Source organism: Equus asinus, chromosome 3 (genome assembly GCF_041296235.1).
Source record: "Equus asinus isolate D_3611 breed Donkey chromosome 3, EquAss-T2T_v2, whole genome shotgun sequence".
Taxonomy (NCBI): domain Eukaryota; kingdom Metazoa; phylum Chordata; class Mammalia; order Perissodactyla; family Equidae; genus Equus; species Equus asinus.
This window is the reverse complement of record NC_091792.1, coordinates 104,611,168-104,631,824: the sequence shown is the minus strand read 5'-3', so window position 1 is coordinate 104,631,824 and position 20,657 is coordinate 104,611,168. Positions and strand designations below refer to the sequence as shown.

At 33.4% G+C, this 20,657-nt stretch overlaps 1 protein-coding gene across 9 annotated transcripts in view; it reads right to left on the bottom strand.

Annotated features, from left to right (window-relative positions):
- ANKRD17 (ankyrin repeat domain 17) overlaps nucleotides 1-20,657 on the bottom strand; it is a 163,186-nt gene that overhangs the window by 47,674 nt on the left and 94,855 nt on the right. For 4 of the 9 annotated variants that reach the window (XM_014847236.3, XM_044766123.2, XM_014847238.3 and 1 more), the window contains 9 exons: nucleotides 20,544-20,653; nucleotides 18,584-18,671; nucleotides 16,989-17,116; nucleotides 16,609-16,752; nucleotides 16,096-16,198; nucleotides 13,913-14,665; nucleotides 9,481-9,629; nucleotides 1,414-1,525; nucleotides 1,112-1,257 (listed from right to left, as the gene is read on the bottom strand). In XM_014847236.3, coding sequence (XP_014702722.2) covers nucleotides 1,112-1,257; nucleotides 1,414-1,525; nucleotides 9,481-9,629; nucleotides 13,913-14,665; nucleotides 16,096-16,198; nucleotides 16,609-16,752; nucleotides 16,989-17,116; nucleotides 18,584-18,671; nucleotides 20,544-20,653 — 1,733 coding nt within the window. The remainder of the gene's footprint in view (nucleotides 1-1,111; nucleotides 1,258-1,413; nucleotides 1,526-9,480; nucleotides 9,630-13,912; nucleotides 14,666-16,095; nucleotides 16,199-16,608; nucleotides 16,753-16,988; nucleotides 17,117-18,583; nucleotides 18,672-20,543; nucleotides 20,654-20,657) is intronic. The other 5 variants (XM_014847237.3, XM_070505675.1, XM_014847239.3 and 2 more) reach the window with 3 other exon arrangements.

Genomic DNA, 20,657 nt, shown 5'->3' with positions numbered 1-20,657 from the left:
AGAGGAGGGGGTTTAAGATACACAAATGGTAACACCAGTTTGTGGTCAGAGTACTTTTAGATACAATGTTTCAGGAGGGATACAGCACAATGGGTGCAATAGCCAGGTGAAGGGTTTGGAAAAGGTATTCTCAAGCTAACAATCAAAAGAACAGGACATGTTTCACATAAACAATAGGTGACTGGCAAATAAAGACTCAAATATCTGGAGATTTAGGAGAGTATAAACCTCTTTCCATTAGTTCAAAGAACAGAACTAGGAATAGTAGGGAAACATAGGGAAGGCATACTTTAGCTTGGTAGAGACAGAAAATTTTATAATAATCAGGATGTTGAAAAAAAAGAAAGAAAATTTTTAAGCTGAGCGGGAAACTGACATGGATGACCTAGGGTACTTACTAAATCTAAGAGTCAACAATTCCCTGATTGAGAAGCTGTCAATCTATAGAGACAGCATGACTTGCTAATCAAAAGCCTTATATCCTTTGTACATAGCATTGGATTTAAAAAATGGATTTAAAAAATTAGGTCATCCAGTTGATTACCAAAGGCCAGAAGAAGATACACAAGACAGTGTGAATTATAATTTCTTGGGCCTACACCTGATCACAACAGCCGTTCTACCTTCCTTAAAAAACTAAAAGGTCATATAATCTTATCTGAGAACCTTACCTCCAGAGTTGAGAAAGGATGGGGATAAACTAGAAAAGGTCCTCAGAACAACTAAAAATTGAATATGCAATTCTCTACTAATCTTTTAAGTACCTTTCATGCTAGGTACTCTAGGACAGTAGGACAGGAAAAGCTGAGTGAATTTAGGCCCTGCTTATCAGAAGCTTACTGATTTGATTTGGGACGTCTTAATCATTCTCTTAGCCTGAATGCAACACACAAGGATTCCTATAGCAGGTATTACTATTGGATGAGCAGAATAATAAACAACATATGATTTTTCTGGCAAGATAGCTTATGCTAACACTAATATTTGTCCTTTTACTAATAAGTAACAGCTTCAGTTACTATGAGAAATCTAAATGTTAATCCACCATTCCCATAAAATCATGTGAGTTAAAAAGTATACATTTGCTAAATAGATGGAGGAGAAAAATTACCTCCTGTCTTCCCCCAGAACAAGCCAAAGATAGAGGTGTGTCCTTGGTTCTTTCAGACTGGGCTTCAATGTCTGCACCATTATCCAGCAATATTTCTACAACACCAACATGACCAGCTGTAGCAGCCAAGATGAGTGGAGTAAAACCTGGAGAAAAACAATGATCTTTTCACTACACACTAAACAAAGGAACAATAATACTGTTTTCCATTATGTCTAACCATCAAAATAGGGCTAGAAGTAGTATTTATTCATAGAACACAAATATTCCAGGAAAAAAAAATTAACAAAAGTAGGCCCCACCTTTCTTGTCTCGGTGCTCAATACTAGCTCCTCTCTCTAGCAGTGTTTGTACCAGTTCCTCATGACCACCAGCACAGGCAAGTGTTAGCGCTGTGTCATGATTACTCTCAGTCTGTAAAAAATTAATTTTTTGATTAGCTTATTAGATAATTCTAAAGTTTTAACATCAATTACACTATATACATATACCAAATACACACAGATACATATGTACCATTCTACTGTATCAAACATTTGGATAATAAGGTTTTTTTTCCACATTAGTGGCCAACTTGTGATTTTAAAGGCTACAAATAATATTTGAACTTTATGGGCAATTCTTAAAGGAAGCATGAAGAAAAAAAGTATGATTTCCAACCATATGCTATTTTCAACTACATGATTAAAAGAAATACTGTGGACCCACTTTCGCTTCCAGCCATTAATGGAGTAACATAAACAAGATTTATCTTCCTATCTCAAAACAACTAAAAAAAAGGGATAAACTATTTGAAATGATGGTATTTAGACAGGCAGTGCACAACAGTGATCTCTGAGGACAGAAATGATTAACTCAACTTATTGCCAGGAGTTTCCAGGCTGCAGTGCCAGGAGGGTACCCAAACAGCCTGGCAGTTTCCCTCAGTCGAGAAGACTGAATTTGGAGAGGTCAAGGTTGCTAGAATTCAAAGGGCAGACTACTGGAGAGGAAAGCGCTACAGAGAGAGAGTATTCCAGAGAGTACTCCAGAGATCTGCCAACCTTCCTCAAGTCTTCAGCTGAGTTCTGATCAGCACATATGAACGAGGAAAATTATCAGAGGCCAGGGAAATACCTCCAGAAGGGATCAGGCTGAACAACACCCAGAACTTACACAGGGCAGGAATAGTTTAGTTTGGTTCCCACCACCCAGAGTAGAAAGATCTCAAAACACACAGGATAACAAGTAAAATCCTTAACAGTGGGGTCAAATTAGCTGTTCCGGACCAATCTAACAAAGCTAAAAAGCAGGCCTTGAAATGAAAAAATTGTTTCCAAGTAACTTAACTGCATTCGGAAACAAAGCCCCAAAATACTTAAAGGAACAAAAAAAAACCATAGTAAAATATAGAATACTTTGAAAGACAAAGACTATAATAATTGAGACATGACATGGTTTACATACAATTTACTTATGACTTCTAATGATAGTGACCAATATTAGATTTACCAGTGGTCATACTCTCTCACAGTTTAAGAGCTTGTTTAGTGAACTAAGTCCTCATAACTTTAGTACTCTAAACTTGTGCTGTCCAAAAAAGATTACATAAGCAACATGTGGCCACTAGTATTTGAAATACAGCTAGTGTGACTGAGGAACTGAATTTCATTTTAACTTTAAATCATTTATATTTAAAAATTAATACTCAATTTTGTTATTGGAAAACTTTTTAGTATGTCTGGAGCAACCTGAGAAAAGGAATCTACTTTTTCAACTGTACAATAGTTAAATCTAAATGCAAATCAAGTATTTTCAATGAAGTTCAAGTTGAGATATATTCTAAATAGGGTGACAAACCATCCGGATTTGCTCAGGACTGAGAGGTTTCTGGGATGAGGGACTTTAAGTGTTAAAATCAAGAAAGTCCCAGGAAAACCAGGATGATTTGATCACTCTAAGCTGTAAGTAACATACACACTAAATTTTGAATACTTTTAGTATGAAATAAAAATGTAAAATAGCTCAGTAATTTTTTCCTTGATTTCATGTTTAAACAATAATATGGATACATTGTTAAATAAAATATATTCTTAAAATTCATTGCACCTACTTGTCTTTTTTAATGTGGTAAGAGAAAATTTAACGTTACATATGTGTCTTGCATTATTTTTCTATTGAACAGCGCTGTTGTAAGCCATCTTCCCTCATTTCTACACATGCATCTATATTACAGCATTTATCATCAATCTTTCTTATGCTAATATTAGTTATGTGTCTATCACTCTCAGAGGACCATACATTTCTGGAAGGTGAACATGTCTTATTCATGTTTGCATTCTCCACCTCTAAGTGATGCTTTGCCTAGGAAATAATAAATGATAGTTAAGTTGAATGAATGACAATAGCTGTAAAGGGTCACAGAGTCAAAGATTATTACTAACAAAACAAAGGACTATATATATGAAATGTTTATTGTGTTTTAATATTCATATATTATATTTATATAATACTTATTATAGTTATATCATAAATACAAAAAGACATATTCTCCCAGAAGGTCAATAACTCTAAAAACCAAACTTCATTATAAAAAAATGAATAACAAGAGACAAAAGGCAAAATCGATAGTCAAGAAATAAGAAAAAGCCTACTAGTCAGTGATGAAGAGGGAGACCGCAAAAAGAGGCTGGCAGAGAGCAGAGCTACTGACTGCAGAGATCAGGGATGGCCACAAGGGAGAGATGCACCAACTACAACAATGGAGAAGGACATGAATACTTAAATGAGTGACAGCTCTGACTGTGTTATAGTATTTGATCTTCATTTCAGGTTTATAGGGAAGGATTTACGTATGATTTCAGAGAAAAGGAGATAAGGGCTCAGAGAAATAACCCTCTGATGGTCACACAAGCTAATAACCAGTAAGGACCGGCTCAAAAACTAAGAGGATCTTGGATAATAAAATCCTGCTTTTCCCATTACATCACGGAGGGGCCCTAGGACACAGCCAAATGAGGGCAACATGTTAAGTGTCTTATGTGCTCTCTATGTTAGTGTATAGACAATCAGTACAAGAGTCAACTTTATGATGAAGAGTCAATTTTATGATGAAGTTCGTGCGGTTTCTAAGTCTTCCAGAGGTTAAAGAGTAATTTAGGAAGTGGTGCCAATCTCAAATAGAGAATGAAGACGCAAACAAAATTTGAAAAAGAGAAGCATGGAAAATTTTAGTGGATCAGTAAAATACTGGTTTTCAACATTATAAAACATCAGTTCAACTGGCATTATGAAGCACCTTTTATATTCAAAGTACTCTGCTAGGTACTCTATGATTGACAAAGATAAGTAAATACAGTCCCTGCTCACTAGGAGCTTACTTTTACTATTCAGGGCAAATTTAGGTTCAAACTATGAGAGAAATATTAACAACGTATTATGCGAGTTGAAGAAAAAAATATTTAAAGCTGAGAAAGGAGGACTGACCAAATTCCTTGGGGAACTTAAGAGTGGGTAACTTCATTGTATTTCTGGATTAAGGAGAAATTAAAACAACCAATATTTTATGACAATCTTTGTAAGACAGTAATGAAAGAATTTACAGATTCTGAAGTGAGGCTTCTACCCCCCCCCCAAATACTCATCTACACAATCTCCAGATGGTAAGAAATATTAACCTTGTTTGCAATATATCAAAAAACAAATTAACTGAAGTAGAAGTTTGGGTTAAAATTAACAATGATTGACAAGGTACAGAAAAAAATAAGGTGTTTTGAATATTGCTAATCAAGGAAATAATAATAATAAAGATGACTTTCTGGAAGGCAAAGTACCACTAAAATCATGTTATTGGTTAACAAGTCACATTCTTTGTCATATATCTAAGAGAAACCTGAAAAGGAGAAAGATGTCCAGCTTTGTTAAAAGCTCATCCAGGTTTATATTCTAAAGAAAATATCCATTTAGCCCAAGATACCATAAAATATACAATTCCATACTACAATAGATGTTGTTATGATGACTCTACCTTATTAAGAAATGATAAAATATATTTAAATATAAAAATATTCTCTGAGTTATCAACAGGACTATCCAATTATGTAAGAGTGAAAAACAAGAAAGAATCATAAGATAGATGCAATATTAAAGGAAAAGGCAGCTTTTAACGAGCTGCAATGAGGGTAAAAAACATACCTGAACTGTTTGTAAAAAAGGAAGTGTATCTATTAACTACATCTAAAGTTATTAAATTACTTTGAAAACCACTAGGACTTAAAGGGCTGAACTTTTTAAAACTTCCATAACCTTCAACAATCCCAACATCTCATTCTCTAACCATGTCAAGGGTCATATATAAGATTAAAAAGGATAACACTTTGGGGTACTCAATAAACAAGAACAGTCAGTAAAACAGTAAATAACCTGCTTAAAACAGTTCATATAAAGTAGAATGCACGAATTTAAGCAGAATGCTTTAATGGCAGCATATTACATATCACTATTAACTCATTTTTCCTGGTATCCTTAATTTCCCTTGTTAAATCATTGTGACCAAACTGTTCTCTGTATTGCAAAACCAACATGAAAAGAGAAAAATATCCAAATGATGTTTATACCATTAAAGGCAAAACATAATTTTACATACTTTACAGTTTCAGTCTTGATATATAAGTTAAATTTAATGTTTACCCTCCTTAAAAGATAATAGTCGATATATGTTAATTACTAAAAACTGGAAAAAAGGCAAAACTGCAGAAGGAAGTATTTATTTTTCTCATTTTTGAAGATGTACTTGAATAAGTTATTCCAAGTTTAAGAATAAAAATGACAAGCAGTTCAGAAATATACAAAAAACAAGAGATAAAAGGGGAGGGAGGCTGGAACACAAGTTTTTACAACTCATGAACAGAACACAATTGGTTCTTTCTCACTTTTAGGGACTATTAGAGTTAATCAAAATTTCATACAATAAAATACAGAAAATATTTAATGAATTCAGTAGTATTCAACTCTAACCTTCAACTGAGTTACTGTTTCATATAAATCCAGTGGTTCTTAAAAATCTCTACCTGATTCCTAATTTCTATATCTAGAGTACGCAGGTCTAAGTTTTGTTATACCACTCAAGAAAAATAAAAATAAAGATTAGAATTATGCTATCAAAAAGCATGGTAAAATAGTCGCAAATAATTCCTTCAAACGATCATATACTGATGTTTCTTAAAATAAATTTTGATAACAGGACAATATGTGGTATTAATCTTAAAAGTTTTGAAATTATCCAGACAAACTTGATTCACTAAAATTGCCACATGAGAGATGGACAGTCTGTGGCACACACTTGCAAACCAAAGATGATTTCTAGTTATATAACATTAGATTTGAGGAACCTTACAAAGAACACAAACTTTTATCTTCAGCATTCTTTAGGGTCCAGAAATTAAACATGATTTTTGCTACTCCTTGTTAAAACTATTAGTTCCTAACTATAATGATCAATTAAAGGAGTTTAAAGTAGGACCATTTTAAGAACCATTAGCATTTTAAAAAGGAGACATACATAGAAGCTTTAAAAAAATTAACGTTTCTTTTGTTCTTCCTTAAATTAAAATTTGATGTAAACATGCGGTGTGGCCAAGGAGACAAGCTGAAAAGATGCAAAGATGAGAAACATGTGGATCCTTTACCATCTAGGTGGCGGGCCCATTTTCTATAATCTAATTTACCAGGTTAATATACAGTCATGTGTCGCTTAACAAAGGGGATACATTCTGAAAAAGACATCGTTAGTCAATTTCTTTATTGTGTGAACAGCATAGAGTGTACTTATACAAACCTATGTGGTATAACATACTATAAACACTAGGCTATATGGTACTAATCTTATGGGACTACCATCATATATATAGTCCATCACTGACCGAAACATAATGCGGCACATGACTGTAATTCAAATGTTCAAAAATTTGAAAAAGAGGCAGCATAGTACAGTGGTTAAGAGCACAGGTTCTAGAGGCAGAGTGCCAGAGTTGTTTGAAAGCTGGCTCCATCATAAATTAGCAGTTGGGCAAGGTAGTTAGTATCTCTAACTAAAAAGTTCCACTTTTCTCACCTGTAAAATGGGAATAACAACAGTACCTACTTGATGGGGTTCTCATAAAGATTAAGTTAAAAAACTTAGTACCTATAAAGTGTTAAGAATGTACATGCCAAAATTTGTTAAATAAACAAATGAAAGATCCAATTATTAGAGAATGCTTGATATTTCAAAACAGGAAGAAACCTGGTATTAATTTTTTCATCCTATCACTTATCTGTTATGGCACAGTACTGTCACACCTAAACCAAAATATCCACTATGTAAAATCACATGGAATTTTTATTTTAGAATCTAGAAAAAACTTCAGATGGATTGAGTACAAAAGAATATTTATTTTTACTTTTTAAAGTACCTGCTTGGTTTCATAAAAACTAGTAAATTTTTAAAAAACATCAAAAATTAATGAAAAAAATGGTAAACGATTATTTCCAAATATTTATTTTGTATTATGTTTCCCAAAGCAGAAACTTTCTAATGTCTAACTAAGCAATTACAGTAAACTCCATGAAAAGTAATGTAACCCACGTTAGGCTAACCCAACTGAAAAACCTTAATGTAGAGACCAGGAAAAGAAGGAGATTTTTAGAGTGACAGTCAATCTTTCTACAGAAGCATGTCTACTACATTTAAAATGTAAGTTTCTTTTTTAATTAAAAAAAATTTTTGTAAATATTGTCATATAAATTCTCAGAAGTTAATTTATAATAGAGTGATGGTTGATTGATTGAGTTAGGTATAGTCAGGTAAGATTTCACCATCACCATAATAATTTCAAATTCAATAAAATCATGACCACACTTGGAGAAACTTTTTCTGTGGCTGTTTTATTAAAAAGCATTTTTAAAAAGAAACCCTTTGATATTTTGGTGAAGTTTTTACTTTGCTCATGGATCAATTCTTGATCCCATAAAAACTAGAAAATATGCTTTTGGTTAAAACATAACAGCCTTAGAGCAAAAAAGATTGGAGGAAACAATGCAAATTCAATACCAAGTTCAATCCAATTTTACAATGCTATCAATATTAAATGTAAACCATTGCAATTCATCAAATGAATCCCTCATAAAAAGGCTATACAGTATGATAGTTAAGAAGAGTGCCTTTGAAGTCAAACCAACTTAAGCTTTGACTCCCAGCCACACCACTTCTTAGTTTACTGAAACGATCATAAGCAAAATGCTTAATCTCTGTCTTAGCCTCAATTTCTTCATCAGAGAAATGGATATTTAAGAGTAGCTACTTTATATGTGGTCTGTAGATTAGATAATTCCTTTAAAATAGTCCCTGACAATTTTTAGTCCTCAAAAAAAAAGCACATATAAATCGATAAACATTTGGGAAGAAAGTAAGAAGAGAAATGAAATTCCTTTTTCACAGTATTACCAAGAAACATTTTAATGAAAAGGAGGCTTTACTTTCCAATAGGTTAAGAGTACACGCCCTTAATAGTCCAACATACACACACTCACACACCTCCTGAAATTCAGGTTTATAAAGAACTGATCATTTGCAAAACTACAAGTTTTATAATGTACACCACCACCCTCACCCTTGTCCCCATGATTCTCCAGTATTAATCAAAATACAAAACTAAATAAACTACAAACATTTCTCAGTCCTGAAGAAGGCCATATACCCCTAACCTCATTCAGCAGTCTTCTAAGCTAGGATTCTTGGTGTTTCTTCAGGGCAAAACACAAACTATCCTTTTCTCTCCAACCTCACTTGGCCCTGAGATTTCATGGTAAACTAATTTTTTTTTTAAATTGTTACGTTTTATTGTTTTTGGTTTTTTTTACTTAACAGTGTTACAGACACTACATCTTTCAGTCAGCAAGATTAGAATTTTTGCTATAAATACAATTGAGTATATATGATATATAAATGGAAGAATCTTTTCTTTTACATGTAATCTATTATGATTTTTAAAGCATATCTTCTAATGTAAGATTAGAAGAAAATACACACTCATCTTAAATAAGTTAATTCTTTTTATATTCTCTTTCAAACTAAAGTTTTTAAAAAGATTATCTGATGACCTTGGAAACCAGACCATCATATAATTATCCATAATAATCTGTATTTGGTACTTTATTTTTTAAAATGTGGATTCTGTTGCAAGGCTCTCCTCCAGCAGCAGGTAAAAAGGTGGATTCTAATTTATTTATAACTGGTGCTCAGCTCTTTGCCTGGAGACAAAGCAGTCTGAGATGATTTAAATCACTGATTAATGTTTTTAATGATGATATAATTCCAGTTAAAAACCATCACTCCTGAACTTGGAGCTTACCTGTGCATCAATATCAATGGCAGGGTAGATAGGAAGCATGGCTGAAGGAGAGATGATAGGACTTGGAGTTGGAGTCTGAGGTTGGGAAATGGAAGCAGCGATACTGTGGGTAGGAGTGTTTGACATTGCAGATGCTCTTCCACTGACTGCTGTTGAACAAAATAACTGCACTTAATATGGATGAAACGTTGTTAGGTAACAGTAAGAAATAATTATTAAAAAATAAAGAATTTTTAAAGCAAAATGTACACAGGTAGACCCATTTTCCTGGTTATCTCTGACTCTGGACAACAGTCCAAAATTATAATGTATATTGAGAGTAACCGATTTTCTAAATAATAATCCATCTGAAAAACAAATTCCCCTCTTACGGCATGTAATCATAAAAGCTTAATTTAAAAAATAACCTTGAAACAAAAATATTTTTTACAAATTAAAGTTAAATATAAATGGAGACTTGTCCATTATATCTTCTTAATCAGAAAAGGAACAAAAGGCAAAATAGTCAAGTTCAGAAGGAGGAAAACGTGATTTTTACCTGCCGATTTCAAACTTCACAGTCTAGAACTAATAAAAATAACATCACTGTTTGGGGAGACGTCTCTATCCAATCACTTAAAACACCTCCTACTGTTTCACTAACTACAGACAGGGGGATAATAATATTCTGAATTGTAGTCCTCAGTACAACAGCATAGTCAAATATAAAAACCTGATCCTCACACAGAAATATAATTTCTCACATGCAGAATTATTCTGAGGGGGGTAAAATGCCCACCAATCAATCCAGCAATCACACTGACTTGTAAGGACAAAATTAAAAGATTAGAGTAGAAATAAATGTATGCACACAATCATCCTTCAAACACAGATTATTGTTAGTTCTTCTAAGTATAATTTTGCCATGATATTATTTTCACCAAAATCTGCAAATCTAAGAAGGGGCTATAACTAGGTCAGTACGAGGTGGAGGAACTCCAAAGGCGGTGGCAGTTGAGGGTACTTTATAAATTCCCTCACCAACTCACTTCTGGAGTTGATATGTGAACATCAATCCTTTTTCCCCCCTATTAAAAATGCTATAGTACTAATCTGGGCATTAATCTTTGTTCAACAGTAGTGTGGATATGTGTTACCAACGTAGTTATCAACTACATCAGACAGAAAACAATCATGATTCACAACTGCATCTGAAACCAGGCAAAAGAGATTACCATCCTGCCAAGAACAAAACTGAAATCGACCTTATTTAACAATTATAAACATGGTTGTCAATTAAGAAATCTATTTTACATAAAATCCTTAGTTCAGGCACAAACATACACTATACATTATAGCAACACACATTCTATAATTATACATTTTTAAGTCCACTTAAAAGCCAAAGGAAAAACAAAGGAGGAAACAAAACAAAACAAAAAACAAAACACTGTTTGAATCCTTATGGATCCAGACTGATAGAAAAAGGTATGTACTAACGTATTAAACTGATCATCTAAATCACCTTGATACTGTTACTCCATATTGATAGTTTTGTAGCTTAAGGAAAAAAAAAAAAAATCAAGATAATTTAAGTGTACATATTTTAAGTATAAATTTCAAAACCAGATAAAATCTATGGCTCTTAAGATAGATTCTCCTTTGATTGGACTGATTTTCACAAATGAAAACGCTAAGTATAAAAATTAGCTTAAACAGAATGAACATCAATCTGTCCAAAGTAGTGATTTTTATTTCATGATATGCTAAACAAAAAAATCTAAGTTTTATTGTTAAATGACTAAATTATAACTTACATTTCAACTGGAATAAGTTCTTTTCAAGAACATACTAAAATTAATTCTCTTACTTTTGGTCAAATTGGTTCTTCTTATCACCTCATTTAAAAGGAGATAGGAAAAATCAATTCCCTCATTTCATTTCCATTGGGGTAACTGTGAAATTGGTTTACTAAAACTAAGTAACTGCCTGTCACTCAGTCATTCTCTACAGTTAAAAGTAACAATTGTAAATATGTAGGTACCTGAAGGAACTCTGGTACAGATCTTTATATGTGGGACTTCATTTTAGGGTTAGATTTTAGAGAGGAGAACCAGATGCTCAGAAAAGTTTTAACATCAGGCAAGGAAAGAGGGAACTTGAAAACACAGCAAAGGCAAGGTGGTAAGAGTGGTTAACAAGGGAACTGATTTTACTTTGCTAAGTATGGAGAACAGGGAATACAGAAGACTTTGGCCAGCAAGTATCAGAGAAAAAGAGACGGAACCTTATAAGAGCAGTCTAATAAATGGGGACTAAGAATTAAAGAGTAGAGGTTACAGTGAAGGAAGGAAGACCGAGCCTAATGAGGTTGTAAGATATTAAAAAACCCAAAGACAGACATGGAAATGGTCATCGGTCAACTGAAAGAACAAGTACCACCATAGAAGAAGTTTAAAGAAAGGTTATGGAAGCGAGTGCATGAATCTTTCTGTATGTTTATGCACGGTGACAGGGATGAACTGCAGTAGGTAGCTGGATGTTTTTAATTCAGTTCTTCCTTTTGGTCATCTCTCCTCTCCCCACATAAATGAGCATAATAAAGAGGCAACGTATTTTATAATGACAAGTATTTGTCATACTTCCTGAAAAGTTATGTGCTTTTTAAAAATTTTTATGTGAATACACCTGGAAAACATAGGCAGAATTTAATCGTTTTTGTTTGGTAAACAAATCAACAGAAAAACTACTTTACAAACCTCTGATAATTCTGGTAAGCATAAAAATTGTACAATTGGCAAATTGTTGATAACTATGCCCAAGAACTTCAGGTTAACTCTCACAGCATGTCAAAAAATTTGTAAATATTCATTGGTATGGAATGTCCATTCTCCATTTAACTGGATAAAAAAACCACTTAACTCTATACCATTCTTTGGTAGTTCAATTGACACAGAAAGAACACCATTATGATCCAGATTATTGGTCATGGAAGTAATACAAAATTTGGAACTTTTGGCTACTGTGCTGCAATTTTTATAAGATATCTAATATTTTAAAAATTATATTGCAAATTATAATAACCAGCTAATGGTGATTAGCAGTAATTGCCAAATGTATAGAAAAATTTTATACTTATCAATATAAGAATGTTTACAGTTCTTACGAATGATTAATAGTATTTTTTCCAAGGTAGTTACTGTACCCTCTAGGATCAGCAGAGACTTCATTCCACATATGACTGTTGAGGTGATACCAAAAGAGGACTGGGAAACTTCAGAGCAATTTGTAAGTATAAAATCTGTCTCCTTAGCTGGTTTCTTAGTTTCTGAATGTTAGCCTAATATTTCAACAGTATAAAATTTAGTTTTCTTTTATTCCTTTAAAAGGTGCAAGTTAAATTTGGTATAATCTCATCATAATATGTAATGCTACTAAAACATAGTTTCAAAATTAGAGAAATTTAATCATCTTTTAAGCATAGACCAAAGAATTAAACAAGGGGAAGAAGAGAGTAGATGAAAATTATCAAAATTCAACTATTTATTTCCATTGTCTTTCCTTTTGCCTTCCTTTTCAAATTTTTTTTCTTTTTTTATATGAAGAAAATGATCCTTCTCAGTATAACATTCTATGGTTTATGATCCTGTAAAATCTCATTCTATTACTTTGTTACAGAACTCACAAAAAATAAGTACCCCAAACTAGAACCAATAAAAAATAACCTTCCAAAGTATTTCTTCTTGCCAATGAAACTAATTATAATGGAATAAAATTTCTCTGGCTACACATTGAAAGATATATCATTTACGATACTATCAGGGGACCACACCTTCCCATAACACAATTAGAAAGAGACTACATAATAACATTCACAGGGGATAAAAATACTGACATACAGTATAATGAAACCCTATTTGATTTGGTACTTTATTATTGTTCTAAAAGTGTTTATGTTTTTTGCTGGTTTTTTTTAAATATCCATCAGGTTTGAAGTCTGATCCATTAGGATATAAAGTATTTCTGTTCACAAATAAGCTTCCTGAAGTGTCCTAATAGTTTTGCACTTCAACTTCTATCAATTTCCCAGTTTATTAGTATGAACACAGAAGCAAAAAAGCCAAAATTCAATCTTAACATTCTGAACTTAAAGAGAAAAAACAAAAACAAAAACAAAAAAATCAAACATCAACCCCATTACTGAAAAACCTAGATTCCCAGCCTACCCAGCTAAGCTAGAAAGTTTCAGTCACTTGTATTGAACGAGCTAATCTTTAATTTGACCTGTATCCATCTGAGAACTTCTGAGACTGAACTAATATTTCTAAAGATATACATGGGTCAAGAGTCCAAAAATAGTTCTCAAGTTGGGTAACGGCAAAAAATTCTGGCACACTCTTACTCTCCTTAAGCAAATCATATTTGATACCTGCTCATAACAATATAAACCCACCTGCCATGATGTCATCCAGCGTGTCATTGAGGGTCTGAGCAGGGCTGGCTACCATTAACCCTTGTTGTGTTTCTGTCAGAATTCCTTGCCCCAGCCCTGCCAACTGTGCTTGGCCCAGTACTGGCTGTCCAACTATCACTCCTTGCAGTTCTGTAAGATTTGCGATGGACCCTGGAGGCAAGGGACCTGCCGCCAGAGGCAAAGCTTGAGGCATGGCCAGAGGCTGGATTGGTGCAAAACCCATCTGAGCAGCAGTCTGCTGGGGTTCATCTTTAAGCAAAACAGGATCCACTTGCTGTAACCGTGCATAGTCTCCCTCGGAAAGCTGTTCTCCAACCCCAACAGGAGTTAGTAGTCCCAGATGTTGGCAAGACTGTTGCTGCTGCTGCTGAAGTTGAATTCTTTGAGCTTTAACCTCTAGATACTGCTTTTTTAGCTGCTGCTGAGTTTTCAGTTGTAGTTCTCGTTCTACTTTCTGTAGTTCCTCCAAAATCTTTTGTTTCTTCTGAATTTGTTCCTCCCTTGTTTTGTTCAGCTCCTCGATCTTCTCCTTGGTAAGTTGGTCAGCATGAGCCAGTTCCAAGGACTGCAGCTGTGCATTCTTTTCTATGGCTTCTTTTATCCTCTGTTCCAGTTCTGTTAACTTTCCCTGAGCCTCTTCTACAATGCTCTCTGGAGACTGATTGGTGATGTAACCCTGTACATCCTGGCTGTTTGCTGGCAAATGGCTGCTGGACTTTTGTTTAGAAGCAGCTGTGTGAAAAAGAAACCCCCTCAGAAGTGCACATGAATGGCATCCTCATTACAGAGTTACTGTTGGGAGGTTTAGTGCCAACAGTTATGCACCAAGTTATCATATCCACAGAAGGTGAAAATGCACTGTTAAGCAGTTAAAAACAAATCCACCTTCGTCAACATAAATATAAAATGTATGTATTTTATGTGCATAGAGTAATCTTTGGGAAATTAATTTCAGAACGTTTTAAATATCACACGGCTAAAATTAGACAATAGATGGATGAAGGTTTGTGATATCTATGTGGTGCAATTTAAGTAAAATCTAAGACTGTGTGGATACTCCATCTGGTCAAAAAGATGTAAAAACTTATAAGAACAGAAAAATAATGCTAAATTATTAAGATGTAGGGAAAACTTAGACCTCTAAGTCAAGGTTTTTCCACATTTAATAGTCTGTGCCCTTTAAACATACACACATACACACAAAGAGTGCCCAAACCACTGAGAAATACCAGGCAATTAAAATCCAACTAAAATATATGTCTTTGTTGGGGCCTAGCATCTTCAAGACTGATAAAGACATGATATAAGTTCACATATTCACACAGCTACCTGGCCAGTAGAGAACTGAGATTCAGTTTCCCTGGAAGAAAAGATGCTGGACTACGCCATCCACTGTATCTTCTGACAGCCAGGTGAATAAACAGTTCTGGCTACAGGTATAGCAATCAGTTGTTTGCTATATCAATTGAAAATGGTGCCAAGGCTCTATATTGGTAGTAGTGATTGAAAAGAGCTGGTAGAAATACTTAGTATTCTTGGTGGTAAAATAATACAGGTAGCCGAAAACCAAAAAATTAAAACTGCATTGGTTCTTCAGGCAAACTTTTTAAAAACAAAAACTGATTCAAACTGGTAGCTATAATATTTTGGGATATAACTTATGAACATACATGGTGTAACATCCACAAGTCAATTATGGACCTCAGAATTCTAGAGAAACAAACAAGCAGATCTGAAGTAACTTTGAACTACTGGGGGAGAAAAGGTAATCCAGATATAAAATCTATATTAAACCCGTTATTCTGAAATAAATTTTAACTTTTAATTAATTTACAAAAATGTCAGCCAACTATACCCAGCCTAACATTTTAACATAAACATGAATGACTAGTTATTAGAGGAAATCATGAATAATCAGAATTGCATCAAAGATGAGCATCTGAATTTCTCTGCTAATACTTCTAATTCTAGCACAAATTAGTGCTGTTAACTACTTCTTTCCCAATAACATGCTATTTTCATTTGTAAAAAAATCTTTAATTATGCCAACTTAGTAAAATTCATTTCTTGTAAAAAAATAACTTTAAATGGCTAGTTTTTCTGTAATCTTATCATTTTTACTGGAGAAGATGTAAGAAACAGTCTTTAGAAGTTTAACTGACCTTTATTCCTGATGGGAAGAGTAGTGGCAACATTGGCAGGTGGTTTGTCAGGCTCCTGTGGTGGAACAACCATGGGCAGTGCTTGAACTGGTACACGAGGAGCCTAAGACAAAGGAAACATTATATTTCTGCTTTCCCTACACACTACATTAAATAATATGCTTTAAATGAAGAACAAATTACAGAGACTAACTCAAAATATTTTTAATATGGCATGAATCTCAGACAATGATATATTTACTTAAAATACGTTGGTACCCAATTATTTTTCATGACACTTTTTTAATGGACTTTGAATTCAAATTGTTATTCTGACCATAAGAAAGCAAAGCAAAATAATATCAATCTAGAATTGAATATTAAACCAGATGTTCATTAACCATATCAAGTACATATCTTTAAAAAGAACGACGTGTTATAACAAAAAATAACCAATCTAGTTTAAACTGACACCATGAGCAAAAAGGGGATAAAGAAGATATGATATAAAATGCTTTTAGTTTTGAATCTTACCCTATTTAAATCATGGGATGGGGGGGTTAACTGAGTGACATCTGGTGGAGGGGCTGAAAGCAAGTTATTCGGATAGTCCAAAAGATAGCAAACAACACTTGTATGGCCACCTTTTGCTGCTTCTATCAACATAGTCGAGCCATCCTAAAAGAGAGGATGTGGAATGGGAAAAAATTTTAAATAAGTTAATTAACAGAACCATTAAGGAAGATAAAGCCATAGGCCCCAGACACATTAAAATCTTAAGTTTACTCTAATAAGACGAAAATGAATACCCTTAGAATGCCATCTATAAATAGAACTTTTGTAGATGATATTTTGTAATGTCAAAGAATGAAGAATTAATTCACAATGCTATCTGAAACATTTGAGTCACATACTTTTAAACGATGAGTAGGATCTGCCCCATGAGCCAGGAGTAGTTCCACCACTGCCAGATGACCCCCTGCACAAGCCAGGGACAGTACAGTATGATCATTATTAGCTGTGGTTCTATTCACATTTGCTCCTAAAACAGACAAGGCATGGAAAATCATGTTAAGAGATTGTCATTTCTTAAATTACAGTAAACTTCAAAATCATAAAGAGTAGAAAAACAGTATAATGAACCTCCCCCCCAATACCCATTACCCAGTTTCAACGATTATAAACACATGGTCAATCTCCTTTTACATATACCCACATCAGTTTTCTCCTCCCATCTTGAATTATTCTAAAGCAAATCCTAGACAAACATGATATAATTTCGTTCATAAATATTTCAGTAGGTATCATTAAAAGAAAAGGATAAAAGTATATCTTACTCCTAATGTAATCACTGCTTCAAAAAAGCAGAATATGAAATTTTATCTATATTTTTAAGTTCTTCAGTAGAAAAGATGACTAAAAACTAAAACAAAAAATAAACCGCGCTGCCCTCTACGGGGTAAATATGTAGAGAATTAACAAGGAATAGAAAGTAATGGTGCTATCTTTTTTTCATTGGAAAATATTTGAAACTGAAAACAGGTATATTTCCCCCTCAATATGAATTCATCCCTGATTTAGAGCATTGTGCTAGACAATGTGGGAAATAAAAAAAAAATAGCAGGAAGAAAGTGGAATCAGATTCATTAAAATTAACCATAGAAGAGAGAGGATAGTGATTATGCAAATAATCCCACTCTTGAGAACACTATAGTATAAACATACGTCTCAAGTTAAGCATGTATTCAAATTGCTTAAAATAATTTGACCACTAAGCTATTTCTGATTTATTTTCTTTACCTACAAAATTACAAACAAGAGATCTTTAGTATTTCTGGTAGGAGAGAAATGGCATACATTGCCTTTTTAATCGTTTATGGCCTATATAGTCTTTCTTTTATCAATGTTGAATCAAAAGTAAAATCTTCAATCTCCTATACTTAAGATGATGAAATCTGCATGAAAAACTGTTTCAACTTGAACTTACATAGTAGACACTTAAGAAATAATTCAAAAGAATAATTTAAAGTAATAACATACTTTTGTCATTAAGGTTTTTGGTATTCAAAGTAGAATTACTGACCATAAATGAAAATCCTTCATGTATTTTGGCATATTTGTCACATTTCAATTTTGAACATTTTTTGTGCTGTATTTATGACCCCCCTCTCTATATTTTACAAAGAAGGAAATTTGGGCCCCAGGAAATATAAAGTAGAAAAGTGACTTGTCCTCTAGTTACTCAGTGGCATCGACTTCATAAAAATCCTAGTTTCAAGATATATTATTACATGAACAGAACAGACTTTAAGTTATTTAAACCCCTGAAAGTTTTTCATAGAGAATTTCTTCTTTATAGGATGTTTATCAACTACCCACTCACAAAATCTCAGTAGAATCACCCTACCAGATGATATCCAAAAATTGTACTTTACTCCTCAATCTCTAAATATCCAAGGGCAGAGGATACACACTTTTGGGGGAAAACTACTGCTTTACACAAACCTACCTTTACTAATTAAGAACTGAACTGTACAAACATGACCAGCTCTTGCAGCTTTCATTAAAGGAGTTCTTCCACCTTCAGATTCATGCTCCTGTTTAAAAAACACAGACTTAATTGATAGTTAACTGCTAGTGAACAATTATTTTTGCCATAAAAATCAAAAAGGAAAAGAATTGGACTAATTTATGAATCTAAGTATATTAAATATCATGCTTTGAAATAAATTAAGAAATATATTTTTAAATTAAAAAAAATCTCAAATTAGAAACATGTTCTACTGAAATAATTTAAGAACTGAATCCATCTGTGTAATTTTTCCTTCTCTCTCTACACAAAGGATTGTGGAACTTGAGACAGTGAATGGCACTCTAGCACAGCCCTCTCTAAATAATCAACATTATTAGTATTATCCTTATCTACTCCAAGTGATGTTCCTTTCGTAAGTTTGCATCCTACCTGTATGAATTTCTTTAAGTACATCACTCCCTCGCCTTATAGACTTCCCATCATCTCTATTTTACCTTATATAAAAACAACAAGGTCTAGTGATAATTTAAATATCGCTAAAACCATCAGTTATAAGATATTACTAGAGATTTCTGGATCTCAAAATGATGGAGACTCTTCTGCATTCTTGTGATTGCTGGGTAATTGAGAACACTATTGGGGAAATTTTCAGATCTTAGAATATAAAGGTTTGAGAAAAAATACCTTTTATAAAGCATTATATATATTGTTTAACATTCACATCTGATGAATAACTTTTGATTTTTCTCTTAAGCTATACACTAGGTTGTTCTAATTGCAATTAACTAAGCAAGATTACATTGCTGTATGTTTCAAAGCCACTGTGGTCAACAGTGGAAGTACAGTTCCTAAGCTTCAAGCTCAAAATCTAATTAGGAAAAAATACGCACAAAACTAACTAGAATATAATGTGTGTAAAAAGCGCTTCAAGAGTTATACCAACAAATCAGAGCTGAAAGAGACCACAATAGTAATCTAATTCAATCCTCTCCTTTCATAAATGAGAAAAGAGAAGTTAAATAACTATTAAGTTTACAAAACTAATGAATAGAGGTGCCTGTTTCTGCCAGACTGCATGTGAACTTCTGTCATAAACTATGAAATTCTACAGGAAAATACATTTGCTTATTGATCTCAGTTCCATGAACATATAGGTACTTACATTTTAACTAAAACCTACCTTTTCACGTCTCACCTCTACTCCCTCACAGGCTAAACTGGAAGACTATTTTCCCCATATACACTTGCTTTTATGCTTCCCTGTGTCTCAGGCTGTACTCATACTATTTCTTCCCACTGGAATACCTCTTTAGTCATGGCATTGCCATAGCTACCTTCCTAAACCTTACCCAGTCTAAAATATAACATCTTACATGACGTCTTCACCTCTTTCGAGCTTCTTTATTTTCTGTACTTTCCCTATGACATCTCTTTATAATCTACCTTATAATGACCTCACTATTTCATCCTTCAAATACTAAAAGTTATTTAAAGGGAAATATTATGTATTAAATACCTACCTTTTTCAACTCCTTTATTATTTAATAGTGCTCTAAACAATGTAGGCACAATTTATTTCCTAAGCTACAGTGAAAAGCCTCTAAGCTATGTTTGACTTTTTATACAATATCAGAAAAGCTTCCAAAAATAGGTAAGTACCTAAGAGAAAATTAATTTGTACTAATATATCTAATACAAAGTTTTCCATCTTTTGTGGGGGACTAGGGCTACTAGACTGGACAGTTCTGCTAACAAAGAAAATAATATGGACACCAAACAATGTAGGAAAAAAAATGTGACTAAATGAGATAAAGAATGGCAAAAAGGTCAACATAAAATTAGAAGAAATATCCTTTGTCTACAATATCCATAGAATTTTAAAATAATTTCTTGTCTTAGTTTTAAATATTAGGATTTAAAAAGTGATACAGCTTACCAGATCTGCTCCTGCCTGAAGTAAGACATCTGCTACATCAGTATGACCGTTTTCACAGGCATATGTTAGTGCTGTATCCCCTGTTGCTGTTGTTGCATGAACATTAGCTCCTGT